We start from the raw sequence: 19681 nt of genomic DNA, 5'->3' as shown, positions 1-19681 counted from the left end.
AATGACTACATATCAGGCAAACTGGACTGGTCATTCTGTGTTGGAATATGCACAGACGGGGCTGCAGCTATGACTGGACGGCTGCCTGGTTTCACTTCCCGAGTCAAAGGGGTTGTTCCTGAATGCCAGTCTACACACTGTGTCATACACAGGGAAATGCTGGCTAGCCGAAAAATGTCACCTGATCTTAACAGCGTATTGAGTGACGTTGTTGAAGTTATCAATCACATCAAAGCAAAAGCCCTTAACTCAGGTCTGTTTGAGCAGCTTTGCGAGGAAATGGATGCACAGCACAAACACCTTCTCTTACACACTGAAGTCAGGTGGCTATCAAGGGGAAGAGCCCTGGCCAGGGTTTTTGAGTTAAGAGAGCAGCTACAGAGATTTCTTTCGGGAAAAAAGTCAGCACTGGCAGCACACTTCAGTGATGAGGAGTGAATAGCAAAACTCGCTTATCTGTGTGACATCTTCAACCTGCTCAATGAACTCAATTTGTCACTTCAGGGGAGAATGACAACTGTCTTCAAGTTGGCAGATAAAGTGTCTGCTTTCAAAGCCAAACTGGAACTGTGGGGACGGCGAGTGGACAGGGGCATATTTGACATGTTTCCAATGTTAGCTGGGATTTTGGGAGACACTGAGGCTGCACCGTCCTTCTGACAGCTGGTGCACGATCACCTATCTTCGCTGTCGACAGAATTCGAGTGTTACTTCTCAAACACAAATGACCCAAGATGTGCAAAGGAATGGGTCCGTGACCCATTTGTGGATGTCCCTTGTGAATCATCCATGTCAGCTCCTCAAGCTTGCAAATGACAGTGGGCTGAAAAGTATGTTTGACATAACATCTCTGCTGGCATTCTGGATCAAAGTCAAGGCTGAATATCCTGAGATGGCCGCGAAAGCACTGAAAACATTGCTTCCATTTCCAGCATCATATCTCTGCGAAGCAGGGTTTTCTGCAATGAATGTAATGAGGAAAATATGCACTGTTTAATATCCAAATGTTACTTAAAATGTTATGATGCTATTGACTTATAAGCGACTTATAATTGACTTATCACTATATTCATGCGAGGAAAATATGCGCTGTGTGTTTAATATTAAATTCGTTAGATAAACCCTCTTAGAAACAAAGTTGAGTATATTAGCCACTTATAAGTGACTTATAGTTGACCTATCACCGATATTTTGGTCATGATTAACACCCCCCCGCCCCCGTTGGCCAGTCTGCAAGAATATTGTCAATATTAAACCAGTCCGCGGTGCAAAGAAGGTTGGGGACTCCTGCATACAGGACATAGAAGCCAGCTAGTTAGGCACCCTATTCACATTCACTCTCTTCACCACTGATGCATAATAGCAGCAGTTTGTACCATCTGTAGCATTCACTGCATCAACTCATCATGACTCCTTTTCCGAACCTTCCAAACCCATGGCCTCTACCAGCTAGAAGAACATGAAGCAAAAACATTGGAACACCAACACCTGGATGTTGCACTCCAAACCACACAACATCCTAACTTGAAAATATATTGCCATTCCTTCAGTATCTCTGGGCCAAAAACCTGAACCCCCCCCCCATAGTATTGCTAGTATATCCACAGCTCATGGGTTGCAGTGGTTCAAGCAGGCAGCTTAGCACCACCATCTCAAGGGCAATTAGGGTGGGTAATTAAATGCTCGCTCAGCTTGCAAAACCCACATCCCTCGAATGAATGACAATCAAGAAATATGAGTTTCAGGAAAACATGTGGAAGGGAATGAGACTTCATGGACTAAATAACTTCTTTCTGTGATGCAATAAATAAATGTAACTGAGATGAATGCAAGCAAACATATTGTCATGGCTGGTCAATTATGGCAGGGAGATGATGCTGGCTGATTCTCTGTAACTTATTCCCAGATAACCTGGTGTTAACTCCTATATTTCAATGGAAGGGAGCTCTGATAGAGAAAAGGAGTCCTTAAGCTGTTGCTATTCCATTCGGTTCTGTACTCTTGCTTCAATTAATGAATAGGATATCCAGGCATAAAGTGGAATGCTCTAAAATATTGTAATGTGGAGGTCTAGAAGGCTGTTTACTTTTTTCTAATCTACTAATTTTTGTTTGACAGGAGTTCCTTATGGGAGACTAATCCAGAAGATTAAGATGAATGGGGTCTGCAATGAATTGGCTGTTTGGATTCAGAACAGAAGACAGCACATAGAAAATAGAGAGTAATCATTGAAAGGACTTATTTGACCTGGAGGTCTGTAATTAGTGGTGTCCCACAGGGATATGTGTTGTGATGTATATAAATAATCTGGATGAAAATATAGATGAGTGGGTTAGTAAGCTTGTGGATGATACCAAGATTGGTGGAGTTGTGGATAGTGTAGAAGACTGGCAAAGAATACAGTATATATGGGCAGAGATATGGCAGATGGAGTTTAGCAAGATAAATGTGAGGTGTTACACCTTGGTAGGACAAATGCCAGGGGACAGTACACTATTAAGGGCAAGATCCTTAACTGTGCTGCTGAGCAGAGAGATATTTGGATCCAAGTTTATCACTTCTTGAAGGTGACTACACATGTCGATAAGGTGGTTAAGAAGGCTTATGGAATTCTTGTTTGTCATTGCATTGAATTCAATGTTGCAAATTTATAAAACTCTGGTTAGGCCACATCTGTAGTTCAAGCCATTTCATTATAGGAAGGATGTTGAGGCTTTGCAGAGGGTACAGAAGAGATTTACCAGGATGCTGCATGCTTTAGAGGGCATGTGCTATAACACCAAGCTGGTTAAACTTGGGCTGTTTTCTCAGGAGTGCTGGAGATCTGATAGAGGTTTATAAGACTATGAGAGGTATAGATAGAGAAGACAGAGAGTATCTTTTTTCCAGGGTTGAAATGTCTAATACTAGAGGGCATGCATTGAAGGTGAGAAGGGGTAGGTACAAGGGGGATGTGAGGGATAGTTTTTTACCCAGACAGTGGTAGATGCTTGGAATGTGCTGCCTGGTATGGTGGTAGCGACAAATATATCTTAAATAGGCACATGGATGTAAGGAAGATGGAAGAATATGGATATGGTGTAAATAGGAAGGATTAATGTTTGGCTGTTTTTGATTTGATTTTTAGTTGGCTCAGCACAAAACTGTGGGCTGAGGGGCCTGTTCCTGTGCTGTTCTATGTTCTATATACTATTCTGCAACAAAAGTCTGTAATAAATTCTGATATATTTGATACATATTTCAATAGCCTAAGGACTCAAACATAACACTTGGCAGTTTGGAATTTTTTTGTGACTGATTTGAAAGTCTTCATATAGATCTTATGATTTTCTTAAACATTGTCTATTTCAGGAATCTGGTGTTGGCTGTGTGAACAATGTGGCTTTCCCAGGTTGCTAAATGAATGTAACCAGGGCCTGAAGGGTTGAGAAGTTGACCTGATAGAGGGTGTGGCATTGATTCATATTCTTTCTACTGATTTTGGAGGATTTTGTGGGGTCAACATCAGTAGTATTTTTGCAATATCTCAAACTTCTCATTGTAGATGGTCCAGGTTTCAGAAATGTTGGAGGATAGGAATTACTGCTAACCAGTTTTGTGCTAGATCTGTGAGATTTATCTTTAAATGTTCTCTTCATTAGCTGATTAGATGCTGTGCTAAAACTTTAAAATGACTTTGTGGTAAATTTCATCATAATTATCTGTCTTTACTGAAAAATGGCTCTTGAGATATGGAAAATGGAGTACATTTTCCAGAATCTCACTGTGAACCAGCAGGCAGTATACTGTTGCAAGACCATGTATGTGTCAGATCAAAGACCGATCTGTCAAATAGGCATACAAATTCCACAGATGGGACAAGCTGCCCAACAAAGGTATGTCCATAAACCTTCAATAGCAAGCATGTGTTGTGGTTCTCCATTGATCACCGATATCCTGCCAATCCTTTAGCAAATTCTTCCCACCCTTTCAGTGCAGGGGGTTCAATCTTAAGTAAATTGGACCATAGACTGCTTTGGTGGCACTGAAGGAACTTCTGGACTTGTATCCAAGGATGTTTTTGCAGGTATTGAGCATGGTGGATTTAAGCAGACCCAGTGTTTTCAATAACTTCTGGACAATCTTGTTATGCCTTGCCGCTGAAGGTCTGGGAAAAGGAATGACTGCAATTACAGGAAAAATGCCAGAAACAAAGGCAACCCTTGTACTTGGGTTTAATAGATTTACCAAAGTATTTTGATACAGTAGACCACCAAGCTCTCTGGTGAATACTATCAAGACATGCCTGTTCTGACTAGTACATATAAATACTGAGGCTACTGCATGATGGAATGTCAACCACAGTACTCAGCAATAGTGGTGCTGGATCAGAATCCTTCACTGTCAAGATAGGAGTCAAACAGGGCTGCATCACTGCACCCATCCTATTTGCCATCTTTACTGCTGCCATCCTTTACCTCACTGGCCAAGACCTGGAAGAGGGAATCTCAATCAAGTAGAAAATGGACAAAAGGCTTTTCAACCTCAACCAGTTCAAGGCCACGAACAATGTCAGCACCACCACTATCATGGAGCTTCAGTATGTGGATGACAATGCCAAGAACAGCAAACTCTGAAGAAGACCTCTAAATGTATCCTGAATGCCCTTGCCTAGGCATACAGAGTCCTGGATCATTTTTTGAACATTAAAAAGACACAGACCCAATGTCAGCAAGTACCCAACCATTTATTAAGTCCTCCTTAAAAGTTGATGATATCGCCCTTGAAAATGTAGATTACTTTCCCTACCTTGGCAGCATTCTCTCCTCAAAGGCAGACATTTACTCACAGATCAACCACTGACTGAGTAGTGCTAGTGAAGCCTAGGGAAGATTACGGAAAAGAGTCTTTAAAGACCGCAACCTACAGGTCCAAACAAAATTTTTGGTCTATAGAGCAGTCTTTCTTCCTATATTACTGTATGGAGCTGAATCATGGACCACCTGAAAGCTCTGGAACAATACCACCAAAGAATCTTACAAAAGATTTTGAGGATCAGATGCACTTACAGATCCTTTACTCCCACTTGAAAGAATGTCAGTAAACCCCTGGTGGGCAAAGAAAATGCTTCAATGATAGTATCAAATCAGCCTGAAGAAATTTAACATTTCATTTAAAAACTGGGAAGACATTGAACTCAATAGATGCAGCTGGAAGAAATTTGAGCAACAGGGAGCTGCGCCTCATGACAGCGACTTCCGCTGTGCCACAGAGAACAAGCAGCAGCTGTGAAAATAAAGAGTGAGCAACAAAAGACCCAATTACTAACCAAGCTACCACTTACTTGTGTCCACACTGCACCAGAATAAGTGGCTCCCAGGTCAACCTTTACAGCCACCTGAGGACACACCAACAGACAAACCCTTAAGAGAACAACTTATTCAACTTGAGTGATTGCACTACTACTCACTATTCATGAAAACAGTGTTATACATCTTCTTCACCGTGTTCTTGAATTCATCCATGGCTTTCAAGGATCTATTTGAAAAGCAACCTCTCCTCTTCTCCTTTCTATATTCTGTCCTGTGCTGTCTGCTTTAAAGTTGATCTTAAGGGCAGGGAAGACTCTCAATTCAGTCACTGATTTAGTTAACACCTTCAACTCTCTCATCTAGCAGTAAGAAAACATGGAGAAATATAGACCTCTTGGCCTGGATGCATGTCCCCGAAAACAAAATCTTGCTTAGTTTCTGACTAGTTTTTGAATGGCAGTTATGTAAGCAAAAAAGATCTGAATGACACCTGCCCCAACCATTTGTTAATTCTGCTAGGCTATATTGTCTATTTATTTTCTGGCCCATTGATAACTGATGCATACATCAGAATGCTCTTTAATGGTTACAGCTCAGCATTTAATACCATCATCCCCTCAAAACTAATCAGTAAACTCTAAGACCTGGGCCTCAGTACCTCCTTGTGTCATTGGATTTTGGATTTCTTCACTTGCAGACCCGAGTCAGTTCAGATTGGCAAAAATATCTCCTCTGGAATCTCCATTAGCTGTACCACAGGACTACATACTGTACTCACTCTGTGCAGCTAAGTACAATTCCAACACCATATTCAAGATTGCTAATGAAACCACTGTTGTGGGTCATATGAAAGGTGGTGATAAATCAGCATACAGGAGGAGATTGAAAATTTGGCTGAGTGGCGTCATGACAACAACCTCTCACTCAATGTCAACAAGGAGCTGATTGTGGACTTTAGGACAGAGAAAACCAGAGGTCCATGAGCCAGTCCTCATTGGAGGATCAGAGGTGGAGAGGGTCAATATTTTTTTATTTCTGAATATTACTATCTCAGATGACCTGCCCTGGACCCATCATATAAATGTAATTGCAAAGAAAGCACGACAGTGCCTCTATTCTCTTAGGAGTCTACGAAGATTCATCCTGACATCAAAAACTTTGACAAACTTCTGTAGATGTGTAGCGGAGAGTGTATTGACTGGTTGCATCTCGGCCTGGTATGAGAACACCAATGCCTTTGGACGTGAAATCCTACAAAATGTAGTGGATTTGGCCCAATACATCCATAGGTAAAGCCCTCCTAACCACCGAGCACATCTACATGAAATGCTGTCGTAGGAAAGCAGTATTCGTCATTAAAGATCCTCACCACCCAGGCCATATTCTTTTCTCACTGCTGCCATCAGGTACAAGGTACAAGAGCCTCAGGAATTCCACCACCAGGTTCAAGAACAGTTACTACCCCTCAACCATCAGGCTCTTGAACAAAAGATGTGACTCATCTACTGAGATGTTTCCACAACCAATGATCTCACTTTTAGGACTCTTTGTCTTGTTATTTCATGCTCTCTTTACTTATTGCTATTTGTTAAATTTCCATTTGCACTGTGTTGTTTTCTATGCTCTACTTGATCTTCCACCGATCCTGTTATAGTTACTATTCTACAGGTTTGCTGTGTGTGTCTGCAGGAAAAAGAATCTCAGAATTGTATATGGTGACAAATATGTACACTGATTAAAAAATTACTTTGAACTTTTGAACTTTGAACTTCATTAAAGATTATTTAGTGTAGATTACGAAGACATGCTAAAATACTTAGTGAGCACAAACAGAATGTAACTCAGTATGCGTGGAATTGCTTCAGTGTGAACTGGTCACCAAGAAACCATGCTTAATAGGCTACTAATGGCTTTTCAAATTTTTCTCAATAATAAACTTACAGGAGCTCTTTTCTCTTGATCAGCTGCCTCTGCCACCTACCCATACAAAAGACGCTTTGAAAATTTGACATGAAATGGGAGAGCCAGTCATGCCGTATGAAAGTCAGCTGACCAAACCAAAAACATCTGTATTCATCTCCTACTGTCCTAAGTTGTTGCTAAAATTTGCAGTTAGAATGAGCATCTTCAAAGATGCATTGTAATTACCTGCATCCTAGCAGGTTACTTCCATTTTATATACAGTACAACTAATCGTTACTCCAATGGATTTGAATGGGATCTGGTTCAGGAGACTGTAATGTTAATTTTCTTCAAAATTGTTGATAGTTACAGTATTTTTTATTATTCTGAAGCAATTCATGTTGAAATTTTTGATTGTAATTCTATACTAAATTTCCTTGTCTATCTTTGAATCTGCAAACTAGTGAGTAAAGCCACCCAATAATACTTGTTTTTTGGGCAAACAATTCACTGCAGAATGCATATTAAGTTAGAAAAGCAGCTTAATGTGCAACACTAATCAGACAGAAAATTGCCATTGAAGAGTAATGGGTTATTAGAGAAATGAAATGAAAATCAGTTAGCTTTGGTTAGGAAATGAATGCTCAGTGCTATTTTCGCATGAGCATAAACCAGAAACCCTGATTTCTTTCCTCATTTTAATGATTCTTCCTTGTGAAAAGACTTATTTTGAAGTTTTTCATCCAGTTGATACCTGTATCATGATGACTGTTGAATTAGCTGAATTATCACCGGTGCTCTGTTGGAGAATTAGGAAATTAAATTCCAGACACAGGGACAGAAGCACCCACACAGTAGTCCATAATCCACTTCAGACCATTGATGGGCATTTCATCTTCTCCAAATGAATCTTGTGTTCTGTTCCGTGGCATGGATTATTTGACATTTACTACATACCAGCATCCATTGCAATTCCAAGTTCTGTGAATTGCTGCTATCGACAAGGATTGCATATCTGAGGCTTCTCTAGGTAATGTTTTCATGGTATGTGGGTGGAGAATAGCACAATATGTACATTTTAAGTCAATACTGGATCATGGCAAATGTTCTGGGTGGCTAATGGTAGTTGCAATGCATGAGACAGCTATTTTTTAAATAAGATACAACATTTATCAGTGCCTTTCAAATTGCAAGTAGAGAACATCCTTGATTGTTATTGGTCCTACACATAGAGGTAGTAGAGAGTAGTGATCTTCGTGAGACTTCAGTGATACGGATTGTCATTGCAGGTACCACTATGCCGTGGATACTAAATCTTGCAGTGTTCAAGCACAGATTAGTTCTCTGTATTCTAAAATAGTGAAGTGAATCTGAAGGTCAGAATGTATACCCTCATCTTTCTTTATTGCTGACAGAACACTTCCGTTCTTTGTTCCCTTCCATGTTCAACCTGTGGCACTACATGACTGGAGTTTATCATTGTCTGAACTTCCAAGAAGATCAAAAGCTTGATAAATCTGGATTCATGGATGAATTGCACTTTCCTTAGCAAGGCACTTTATCCATACATCCTGTATGCAGCGATGAGCGGCAAATTGTGACATGTACTGTATAGTTGCCACAACGTGGAGTAATCTGGAGGAAGGAATTAAGGGTGTCTGTGACTTCACCCTCATGGGTAGAGCAAGCCTGGCATAGGTATAGCAATATTTTATCCTCGTTTGAAAAGACTCTAAATATCAAATTTGGATATGTAGTTCCTTGGACATAGGATATAGGAGCATAGTTCAAGGAAAAACTTGGGGAATTTGGCTATAGAGTTTCTCTTCCTTTTCCTTAGCCTTCTGTGAGGGAGATTTGTTGTTGGCCCTTCCTCTTCTGCTCCTGGTTATACTGAAGGCCCAGCAGAGATCATGATTAAGAGACCTCTTGTTAGATAACATACAAATGACCATTCTGCAATGTTCAGAATACTCTTAATTACTCTCAATTTGTGTGAGCAGAACTCAGGGAAGTTAATTCCAAATTATATTCCTGTAAATGTGTGTATAATAAGGAATATCTTGAAATAACGCAGGTCTAGTGTTGTCCCTATTGTTAATATTTTCCTTCTCTTTGCATGGTCTATGCTGACTGCTAATCACATATACACAAAAGGGAGCTGAATTTATGTGATTTATATGACTGAATATTATATTAATTATAAGTCATAATCCAAATTAAATTTGGCTGGCACTTCCTAAATTAAGAGCTTATAAAATAAAAGTTGGTATAATTTTGTTAACGGCAAATCATTCTAATATAGCTGCAACTTTTTTGATAAAATGGAGAACTGCCTAGGTATATCCTTTTCACAAAACTTAGAACAAATCCAGTCCAGTTAATTGTTAACTCATTATCCTGTTCCTGAAATGAGAGATGACATTGACAGCGTTAAGTAGAACTTACTCACCAATAGCCCGTTTACTGATGTTTTGTTTACATTTGGCTAGGCCTCTCTGTTCTAGAACTTCCGCAGCCCTTGGCCAAATGATAGTAAAGGGACTGAATTTTTTTCAGTTGAGGTAAGAGAGGCTGCACTTGACATCTTGGCCAAATTTGTTACGGTATGGCACCATGGACCTTTAATAATTATGATGTCATTGGGTTTGGGATAAATAGTCCACTGGCCAATGCAAAAAAAATTGTTATTGTTAGAGGCAAATCATCTCAGCACCAAGTCATACTACAGGAGTTCCTCTGGAATGATCTGGAAGTAAAAAAATTAAGGGAGGCTGTGATCTTCACTTCACTGGGTAAAGCCTTAATATTTGAGCATCCTTAGATGCTTCCTCAATCCCCAGTTCATACATTCAAAAGTGGGAATATTTGCTAATGATTCCCTGTGTTTAGTTCCACTCACAATTTGTCAGATTTTGAAGCAGTCAGTTTTCACAAGACCAGTATCAAAATTTGAACAGAGAAGTGTCAGAGAAATAACTTGAACAGAGAAATAATATTCATGATACAAAAGTGCACAATGACTATAAGCAAAAAGAGAAATTCATCATCGTCCCTTGGCATGACAATTAATATATATTCCTCTGTCAAGTTCCTGAGGGGTGAGAGGACACAATTGACTAGAAATTTAACTTGGACTATCACTTAAACTTTTGGTCTAAAGAAAGTATATTCTGGCAATTTACTAATCTGTTAACTCCCCAAAGCCTTTCCACTCCTTACAAGGGATATTGGACATATGACAGATCCTTTGCACTTTCCTGGGTTAATGCAGTTCCAGTAAAACTCAGGAAACTCAACATCTTTCATGACAATATCATCTGGTTGATCAGAACATTATGTATTGTTTAACGTACTGTATATAATTTATGGATTATACTACAACAACTTCCTCTACAGCAGGGGTCCCCAACCTCTTCTGCACCACAGACCAGTTTAATATTGACAATATTCTTGCGGACCAGACCGGCCGACGGAGGGAGGAGGGGTGGTGATGTTCAAGTAGGGTTAAACTCACCTCAACATGTCTTTTACAGTTAGGGTTGCTAACTTTCTCACTCCTAAATAAGGGACAAAAGTAGCAATCAAATACGGGACACTTGTGTTTACCCCGAGAAAGACTGCCATGACCATGAAGCCTTGCGCAAGCACCTGTGTGCGCATTATGTGACGTGCGCTTGTGCATATGTGCCGATTTTTTCCCCACAAATCGGTTTTGGCTTAATCTTCCTGACTACACTGTACATACATTACTTCTATTTTATATAGGCAGTGTATTTATCATATCATTCCTGCTTTTACTATATGTTAGTGTTATTTTAGGTTTTATGTGTTATTTGGTATGATTTGGTAGGTTATTTTTTGGGTCTGGGAACACGCAAAAATTTTTCCCATATAAATTAATGGTAATTGCTTCTTCGCTTTACGCCATTTTGGCATGAAAGATTTCATAGGAACGCTCAACCTTAGCGAGGGAAATACGGGACAAGGGCGGTCCCGTATGGGACAAACCAATTTAGCCCAATATACAGGATGTCCTGGCAAATACAGGACAGTTAGTAACCCTATGTTCAAGTTCAACAGTGCATGACAGGGAATGAGGAAAGGTGCAGCTGACTCATATCGTTTCCTCGCGGCCCGGTAGCACATGTTCTGCGGCCCGGTGGTTGGGGACCGCTGCCCTACAGCATCTAGCAAAATCATGGATTATATAATATATAATGTAGTAGATGCATGAGAATACCATCATCTTCAATTTTCCCAATAATTCAACCCTGAATTGGTACAGGTTTCCCTCGCCATCCGAAGGTAGAGCGTTCCTATGAAATGGTTCGTAAGCCGAAATGTCATAAAGCGAAGAAGCAATTACCATTTATTTATATGGGAAAATTTTGTGAGCGTTCGCAGACCCAAAAATAACCTACCAAATCATGCCAAATAACACATAAAACATAAAATAACAGTAACATATAGTAAAAGCAGGAATGATATGATAAATACACAGCCTATATAAAGTAGAAATACTTTCCCACAATCATTACTGCACTGTTCTCCGTAGCGCAAATCTCACGCAAGCGCCGTCGGCAGAAAATCTCACGCAAGCGCTGTTGGCAAAAACACGGCACAAGCGCTCTCCAGTAACCTTTAAGCTATGAAGCTGCCAAATTATACCAAATAACACGTAAAAATACAGTCGATATAAAGTAGAAATAACGTATGTACAGTGTAGTATCACTTACGGGAATCGGGAAGACAGCGCCGAGCACACTGATGATGGTGTGTTAGGCTGAGTCATCACAGGTTGGGGTGGTGCAGTGGCCCCCACCCTCCGGGCTACCAACCGATACAGATCCGCGAAGCATGCAGGGGTGAGGTGGTAGCTAGGAGACACACAGCACATTTTTAAGAAAAAAGCTGAAACAAACATGCTAATTAATTAGGTGCTGCCCGGCACGTAATTGTTGGCCCAGATCAGTGCCGATTTCCGATTGCGTCGTCTCTGATCTCGGCCGACAATTAGGTGTCGGGTGGCACTTAATTAATTAGCATGTTTATTTCGGCTTTTTTCTTAAAGATGTGCTATGTGTCTCCCGGCTACTGCTGCATTCTCCGCGAATCGGTATCTGTCCGTGGCCTGGGGGTTGGAGTGATGGGACACTGGGGTGTCATCTCGTCATCGTCTGTTTCCATTAGGGCAGGCAGGTCATCTTCTATCTCTGCCCGCCTCGATGTCGAAGGTCGAGGTTCGTCGTCTGCTGTGGCTGATGTGGAAGGCTTGCTTGACTGCCGAGCCTTGCACATTTTTCTATCACATAGTTCTTTGTAAGGACTCAAACCATCCTGCAAATATCCCCTAAACCGACGTACCCTTTCAAAATTAAAGTTGTACTTTATCATTACTGATTCGGTTTCGATTGTTATCCTTTTTTCTTCCAATTGCATCAGCTCTTCATCTATCAGATCTTGGTCATGGGATGCCAAAACCTCTTCAACATCATCTTCGTCAGCTTCCACAAGCCAAACTCACTTTGTCCTTACTTCGTTCACTACGATCAAAACGCTTAATTATGTCTAGTTTTACACTAAGTGTAGCACCCTTACGAGTTCTTTCAGGCTTTTCCGATACCATAGATCTCATCTTGCAGACAACTGCTCACAGGCATGTGTTTGAGCAATGCCGGCGAGAATGCAGTTCTGAATCCGGGGAGAGCGGCTGCTCAGGGTGTGCGCTGCCTTTTATCGCGCACGGATTTTTTATCGCACGCTGCTTTTTTTTCGTAACAGTGAAAACACCTTCTGAAAGCGAAAACAGGGTACTAATGTAGGTCTTTCATAACAGTGAGGTTTCGTAAAGCGAACGTTGGAAAAGCGGGCGACACCTGTAATATATTGGCATCCCTTCACCTTCCATCTGTCTGAATCTTGAAATTCTTTTGTTGATAATGTTGGGAGGAACACCTTTACCATGGTTGGATCGAGTTGCTCTCCAATCTTGGTAACTTACTTGCACAAGCTTTGTTACCAGACGAGGAGACATCATTGGTTATTCGTTAATTGTGCACAATTAACTGTGCACTGATGCTATCTCCTTGTATGATGATGAAAAATTTGCAAGTAAATTGCTAAGATTGGAGAACATCGCAATCCAACCATCAGCCGCCTGAGCTACACATTTTCTGAATTATTTCTAACCTTTAACATATTGACAAGAGTGGCTCACATAGGAAGCTTAAAGGCAATGAGCAAAGGGTAATAAATTATGCCTTTCCTATGATGCCTTCGACCCATGAATGAATTAAAAGCATTTTGACTTATGTAATTTTTTTTATTGTTTAAGAAGATTAGTAATATAGTGTGGTTGATATGTTTTACCTAAAGCACTTTATAACAGAAATGTAGTGAACCAAATGGGTTCACTATAATGGGTTCAGGGGAATACAGATAGATATATAAAGCGGATAAAATTTAAAGTTACAAATTCAGAGTGTGATATTTCGGCAAGAAAAATGAAATTGGCAGAATAAAATTAATTCTACAACTTTAAAGAGGTGCAAGGAGAGAAAGGGAACTTGCCTAATCTTTGCAGGTGGCAAAAGAATTTGAAATAAAAAAGGAAAAGAAATTGCAAATGTTGGAAATATGAAAAAGAAAAAAAACTGTGCTCTCTTTTCCACAATCCTGACAAAGAGTCATTGACTTGAAATGCTTATTCTGTTTAGCTCTTGATAGATTCTACTTGATTTGCTGCATTTCCCTTCTCTTTTACGTAGAAAAGAAAGACTTGAAGGAAGGATTCAAAATCATAAACGAATTTTGACACATCAAATGAATAAATTATGGTTCCCCTGGCATAAACATCAACAACCAGAGGGCATCATTGTAAGCTGAATAGCGAAAAGACCAGAGGTGGTTTGAGACTTTAAGTATCAAGGTATATTTTTAATCTAAAGCATGGTTTAAAGTAGACAGTTCAACAGAAATTTTCCGAAGGTAACTGGATGAACACTTGAAAAGTAAAGATTTACTATAGTGAAAGAATAGGGAATAATTGGATGACTCCATTTACAGAACTTCTTTTATTCTAGACCTGTAGTCCTTCATCATTGCTGGGAGGTTTTCTCCATCTTCTTTTCTAAAGGTAGACATGAAATAGAGCAAGACATCTACCTTCTCTACTGTTTTCCTATTCACCAATATTATTTCTCCTGTCTAAATGACCTGCATTAGCTTTATTTAATCCTTTCTTGTTTACAAATCTACAAAGCTCTTATACTTTGTTTCTTTAAAAAATTCCCAATTGTACTATTGGTTTATGGCATATGCAAATTAGCATGTGAATTTACAAAAAATTACCTGGCATTTTTTTTTACCAATTGGTAACTGCATCAAAAGTGGAAACTCCAGACTCTCATATTTACTGTGTGAATCTACAGCAGATGACTTTAAAATATTAGTGTGTTTAGAAAACCATTGCAGTGTGATGTGGAAAGCTATGCTCAAAAGATGAACTTCTGAGGCTCCAAAGAGGAAACTGCACCAAATAGGTATGATTAAACCTACAGGGAAACACGTTACTTGGCAATATTAAAGGCAATCTTGTAGCTTCATAATAACAAATTGACTAAGTTTCATGAAACTACGTGCCATGATGAATCAAGAAATGTTTCAACGAACTTTTCAAACAGAGAATGAATTGGAGGAGCTATCAATATGGAGAATGAAAGTTTAGATGGAAAATTAGACAGAGCATTGACATGATGGAATTAAGCCAAGTGTGAGGTGATGTGCTGGGGCAGTCTGCAAGTATTACTATGATTCTGGCACCAACATACCATGCCCACAATTTACTAACCCTTATTGTTCACTACACTATGGAAGGAGGTGATTATGCTGGAGAAGTTGGACAGGAGATTCACAACGATGTTGCCTGGATTGAAAGACTTCATTTCTAAGGAGAGATTGACTCAGCTAGGCTTGTTTTTCCTGGAGCAAGAAGACTGAGGGTGACCGAGCATCTAATTGTAGACCACCACATGGAGTGCATCCTGAGATGCATGGGACAGAATCATAGAAAAAATTATAGCAATTTGCCGATTGGAAGAAGATAAGAAATAGAAGTGGGAGTAGGCTATTCATAGAACAGAGAGTAACACAAATGCTGGTTTAAACACCCAACTGAAATATAGCCCAAGTTTACCTAATTTCAAAGGTCAGTAATCTGACACTTTATTGTTAAGGTTAATTAAAATGGAATTAAATAATATCACATCAGTTATTTTTTCTTAGAGATGCTAAATTGCACAATGATTCTGTTGTAGTGGAGTCACGTGAGAACTGATGGGCCAGGTAACAGAAGATATTGGTAGCCGAATGCCTGAGGAACTGGACAACTTGTCCTACCCTTTCACACTGATCACAGGAAAACTTGTGTTAAGTGTGAAAGAGTAGGATAAAGTCTGGCACTGACTAAATAACAGCAGAGCAGCTAATCTATCATTTCCTTTAAGGCACACATAGAAAACATTGTGTAGAACATCTGTTGGCTGATGTCACCATATTCATTATAGCTTTGTACTACTGTCTAGGTGGTTCAAAGTACTGTCATCACATCTCTATATCCCACCGCTGAATAGAGGTTCAACTACAATTAACTACAAATAAGTGTTATGGACCTTGTCCAATCATCCCTCTCACATCTCCCTCCAGCCTTAAAACACCATCTCTTTGTACACCTGTCCATAGTCTGGCCTCTACCCAAGTGTTGACTACAGTCCAAGCTGAACACCTTCCTGTGCCCCCGTTCACTCAATTATGACAGTCATGTCTTGTGCATTTTCAACACCAGATGCCTGAAATAATCATGTTATTTGAACACTGCGAGAGGGACAGATGAAAAAAAAATCAAGTATGTTCTCAAAATTTCCTTCAAAAGATGTAATGTCTCTATTGACTTCTGAGAATTCCTGGCTCAACGTAGCTCATACATTGGAAGCAGAAAGAGGTCCCACATCAGCAGCAGAAGGGATGCACCATTTTACTGCCTGTGTGCCTAATCAGGAACCTCCTGCTCTATTTTCGGTAGAGTCTGTGGGTACCCTATTAACATCATCAAACAACACAAGGCCAACAGATTTGAGGTGAAACCACTCAGACATCCAAGATCAAATTGCTATCAGCAATCCAAGCTTTTATCTGGCTCTAGGTTTACTAGTATTCTTTGCCATTAGTTTTTCACAGTGATGAACTTTCCAGTTGCCACCAAATGATCAAGCAGTCATTGGCACAATGTGCACTGATCCTTTTGTGTACCTTTGTTGATGTATATTGATTTCTAGTGCAATCGACTTGTTGCTTGTAAATCTAAAGTTAAATTATCATTTTGGAGGATCGGTCCTGGGTCTAGCATGTAAGTGCAATCATGAAGATAGCATGGCAGTACCTCTACTTCCTTAGAAGTTTGCAAAGATTCAGCATGACATCCAAATCTGTGACAAACTTCTATAGATATGTGGTGGAGAGTATATTGACTAGCTGCATCACAGCTTGGTATGGAAACAACAATGCCCTTGAACGGAAAATTCTACAAAAAGTAGTGGATACAGCCCAGTCCAAAATCTACGTAAAGCATTGTCAAAGGAAAGCAGCATCCATCATCAGAGACCCCTCCACTCAGGTTATGCTCTCTTCTCACTGCTGTCATCAGGAAGAAGGTACAGGAGCCTCAGGATTCACACACCAATTTCAGGAACAGTTATTACCCCTCAGCTATCAGGCTATTGAACAAGAGGATAGCTTCACTTGCCCCACAGCCTATGGACTCTCTTTCAAGGACTCTTCAGCTCATGTTCTCGATATTTATTGTTTATTTATTTATTCTTTTTATTTCCTTTTATTTTGCACAGTTTGTTGTTTCTTGCACAGGTTGGAGTGGTCTTTTATTGAATCTATTATGGTTATTATTCTATTATAGAGAAAATGAATCTCAGGGCTCAATATGTGACATATATATTCAAAGTCCAAAGTACAAAGGAAATTAATTATCAAAGTACATATATGTCACCATATACATTTTCTTGTAGAGATCTATTTTCATGTGGGCATGTGTACTTTGATAATAAATTTACTTTGAACTTTGAACTTTAAATAAAGCATTTTTTTGTGATTAGGGCCTCTGGTATCTTCATTTTCCATGCATTTTGGGACGAGCATTCATTCCATGATGACATACGTGAGAGCTCGTTTAGCACAACTGCCGGTTTTATTGCAACAAGTAAAGAAACAGACCAGGTGTTATGACCTGGGGATAAAATCCATTCTGTCACATACAGACGGGGAGGGGATTATTACACACCCTGGTTACCGCCAGAGTGATCCACAAACACACATGCGAATAAATGTATAACCCAAGCTAAAATGTAACAAAAAATGAACTTGAACATCCTACCATAATTCCATGAAAGCATTTTAAAACAACAACACTAAACAGCGCTGGCCACTAGGAAAGCCAGAGCAGGCTGCTGAACTCAATCCCCACCCACCCGCCCCGCAGTGCTACAGTGTCCCCATTTGAGGAGTCAGCCTACCCCGGCAACCATGGGGTCCACATCAAAGTCCAAAGTCCAAAAGTCCCCTGGGGCACCGTGGGGTGTCTGTAGCCCCTTCCCCCCTCATGGAAGGCTCTGTTTGGTGAAGCAGAGTGACCCAGAGTGTCACTTCCTTCCTTCAGCCTTGCTGGTTTCCTGGTGGCAGCTAGCCCCGTGAAGCATGACTGCCTTCTGCCACTCAGGCAACCAGACCTGGTATAACACATCAGAGATGCAGTTGAGCACCTCTCCCGGCCCCTTCCAACGGCTTCCAAGCTTGGAGGATGATCCTTTCTGGGTGGGGCAGTAGACCCATACTGGAGCCCTCACCAGGTCCTGTAGCACTGGCAGCTTAGGATGGCAGCCTGGCCCCTTTTGGGATGTGCAAATATTGCAGCAGTGCACGAACAGTTCCACGTCCTTGCCTGCAGCCAGGCCAAAAGAAGCTTTTGCACAACTTGTCTGACATCTTCGCAACCCCAAAATAATTGGCCCCCACCCACCAGCCCATGCTCCGACCACAGCGTGGTTGCATGGAGCCCATGGGGGACCACCAGCTGTAGATGTCTGTCATCGTCGGAAAATGGCCACCGCCGGAACAGCAACCCATTGCACATCTCCAGCGTGCCCTACTGAGAGTACAGGGCTTTGATCTCCGGATCCAGGGTGAAGACCTCTGCCCACTCCAGTTGCCGCCACATGCACAACCATTCCCTCTCCCAGGCCAGCACGGTGTCGCTCACCAGCTCACTGCACATCTGCTGGTGAATGATGGGCAGATCTACCTCGCCGCCACCACCACTTGCCCTTGGTTGCGCTGTGTTGCAATGGGCCACTGTGGGAAGTGTTGTACTGTTGGCGGGGCACTATGGGACCGGTGGTGGTTGTTGCTGGCCCCGTCAGGTCTGCTTTCTAGAGCTGCCCTGCCAGAAAGCCACGGCTTCAACACCGAGTAGAGTGTTGTCCCTGGCACATCCACATAGGCCCCGCCAGCAGGACAACAAGTCCAGGCCAACGATGCAAGACTTCTGGATATGGGCTAGCCATACCTCGTGCTTCACTGTGTTTTTCCCGGCTGCGATGTGCAGCCACCTCTTCCCTCTCATCACCGCACAGTTGACAGTGATCATACTCAGTTGGATGCCGTCATTGTCCACCCAAGTGGGGATGGCTGGTCCACGTTGGGGAGGACAACCAGATGGATGATGGTGATGGTTGACACCACGTCCACAAAAGCATGTCATTTGATGCCCTCTGCCATGCTGTGCATGTATAAGCCTTGTTCTTCATGCAAACAGCACACTTGCAGAGGACAACAAAGTGATTCCACCGGAGGTATTGAGCAGTGCCGCCTGGTTGGCATTTCCTGATGGCTGCAGTGGGCTGTGGTGTGGCGCTAGTGTGGGCAGTCCCAGGCCACATGGCTTACCTTGCCACTCCAAGAGCAGAGACAGCTCCATGGCACACGACAGGGCCAGAGTGGCGTGGGCCAGACCTGTCTCATGGGCTCTTTCTTGTCAGTTTCCTCCTCCGCTTCAGTGACACAAGCTTGTGGTGACGTTGGAACATCTTGGGGGTGAGGGGGGGATAAAATTGCTTCTGCCCTCCGTGCCTTTGCTAGCACCTCAGCCAGCAATGATGGTGATGTTAGGCTAACATGCTACCGAAGGCACTCTGGCCCTAGCACTTTTACTAAGGAGTGGAGGGCAAGCTCTTCCTGGGCCGCAGCAGGGAACTAGGGGTAGCCATGCGGTGAACAGTAGCGGAGATCCGCTGTGAACGCCTCCACGCTTCCCCCACATGGCACCACCTGCTGCCCAGTTTTTCCCTCATTGCTTCCTCTAATGGTCTCTGCCCGAAACGTTGCTTCAGCGCTGCTACAAGGGCCCTGTAGTCACACTGCTC

The 19681-nt window shown here is 41.5% G+C and overlaps 1 protein-coding gene across 1 annotated transcript in view; it reads right to left on the bottom strand.

The window, feature by feature from the left end:
• hsf5 (heat shock transcription factor family member 5) overlaps positions 1 to 19681 on the bottom strand; it is a 95286-nt gene that overhangs the window by 30302 nt on the left and 45303 nt on the right. The window contains exon 5 of the mRNA XM_063031742.1: positions 5324 to 5377. Within this exon, the coding sequence (XP_062887812.1) occupies positions 5324 to 5377 (54 nt within the window). The remainder of the gene's footprint in view (positions 1 to 5323; positions 5378 to 19681) is intronic.

The sequence above is a fragment of the Mobula hypostoma genome, chromosome 23, assembly GCF_963921235.1.
Source record: "Mobula hypostoma chromosome 23, sMobHyp1.1, whole genome shotgun sequence".
Lineage (NCBI taxonomy): Eukaryota > Metazoa > Chordata > Chondrichthyes > Myliobatiformes > Myliobatidae > Mobula > Mobula hypostoma.
This window is presented reverse-complemented; position numbering and strand designations above follow the sequence as displayed.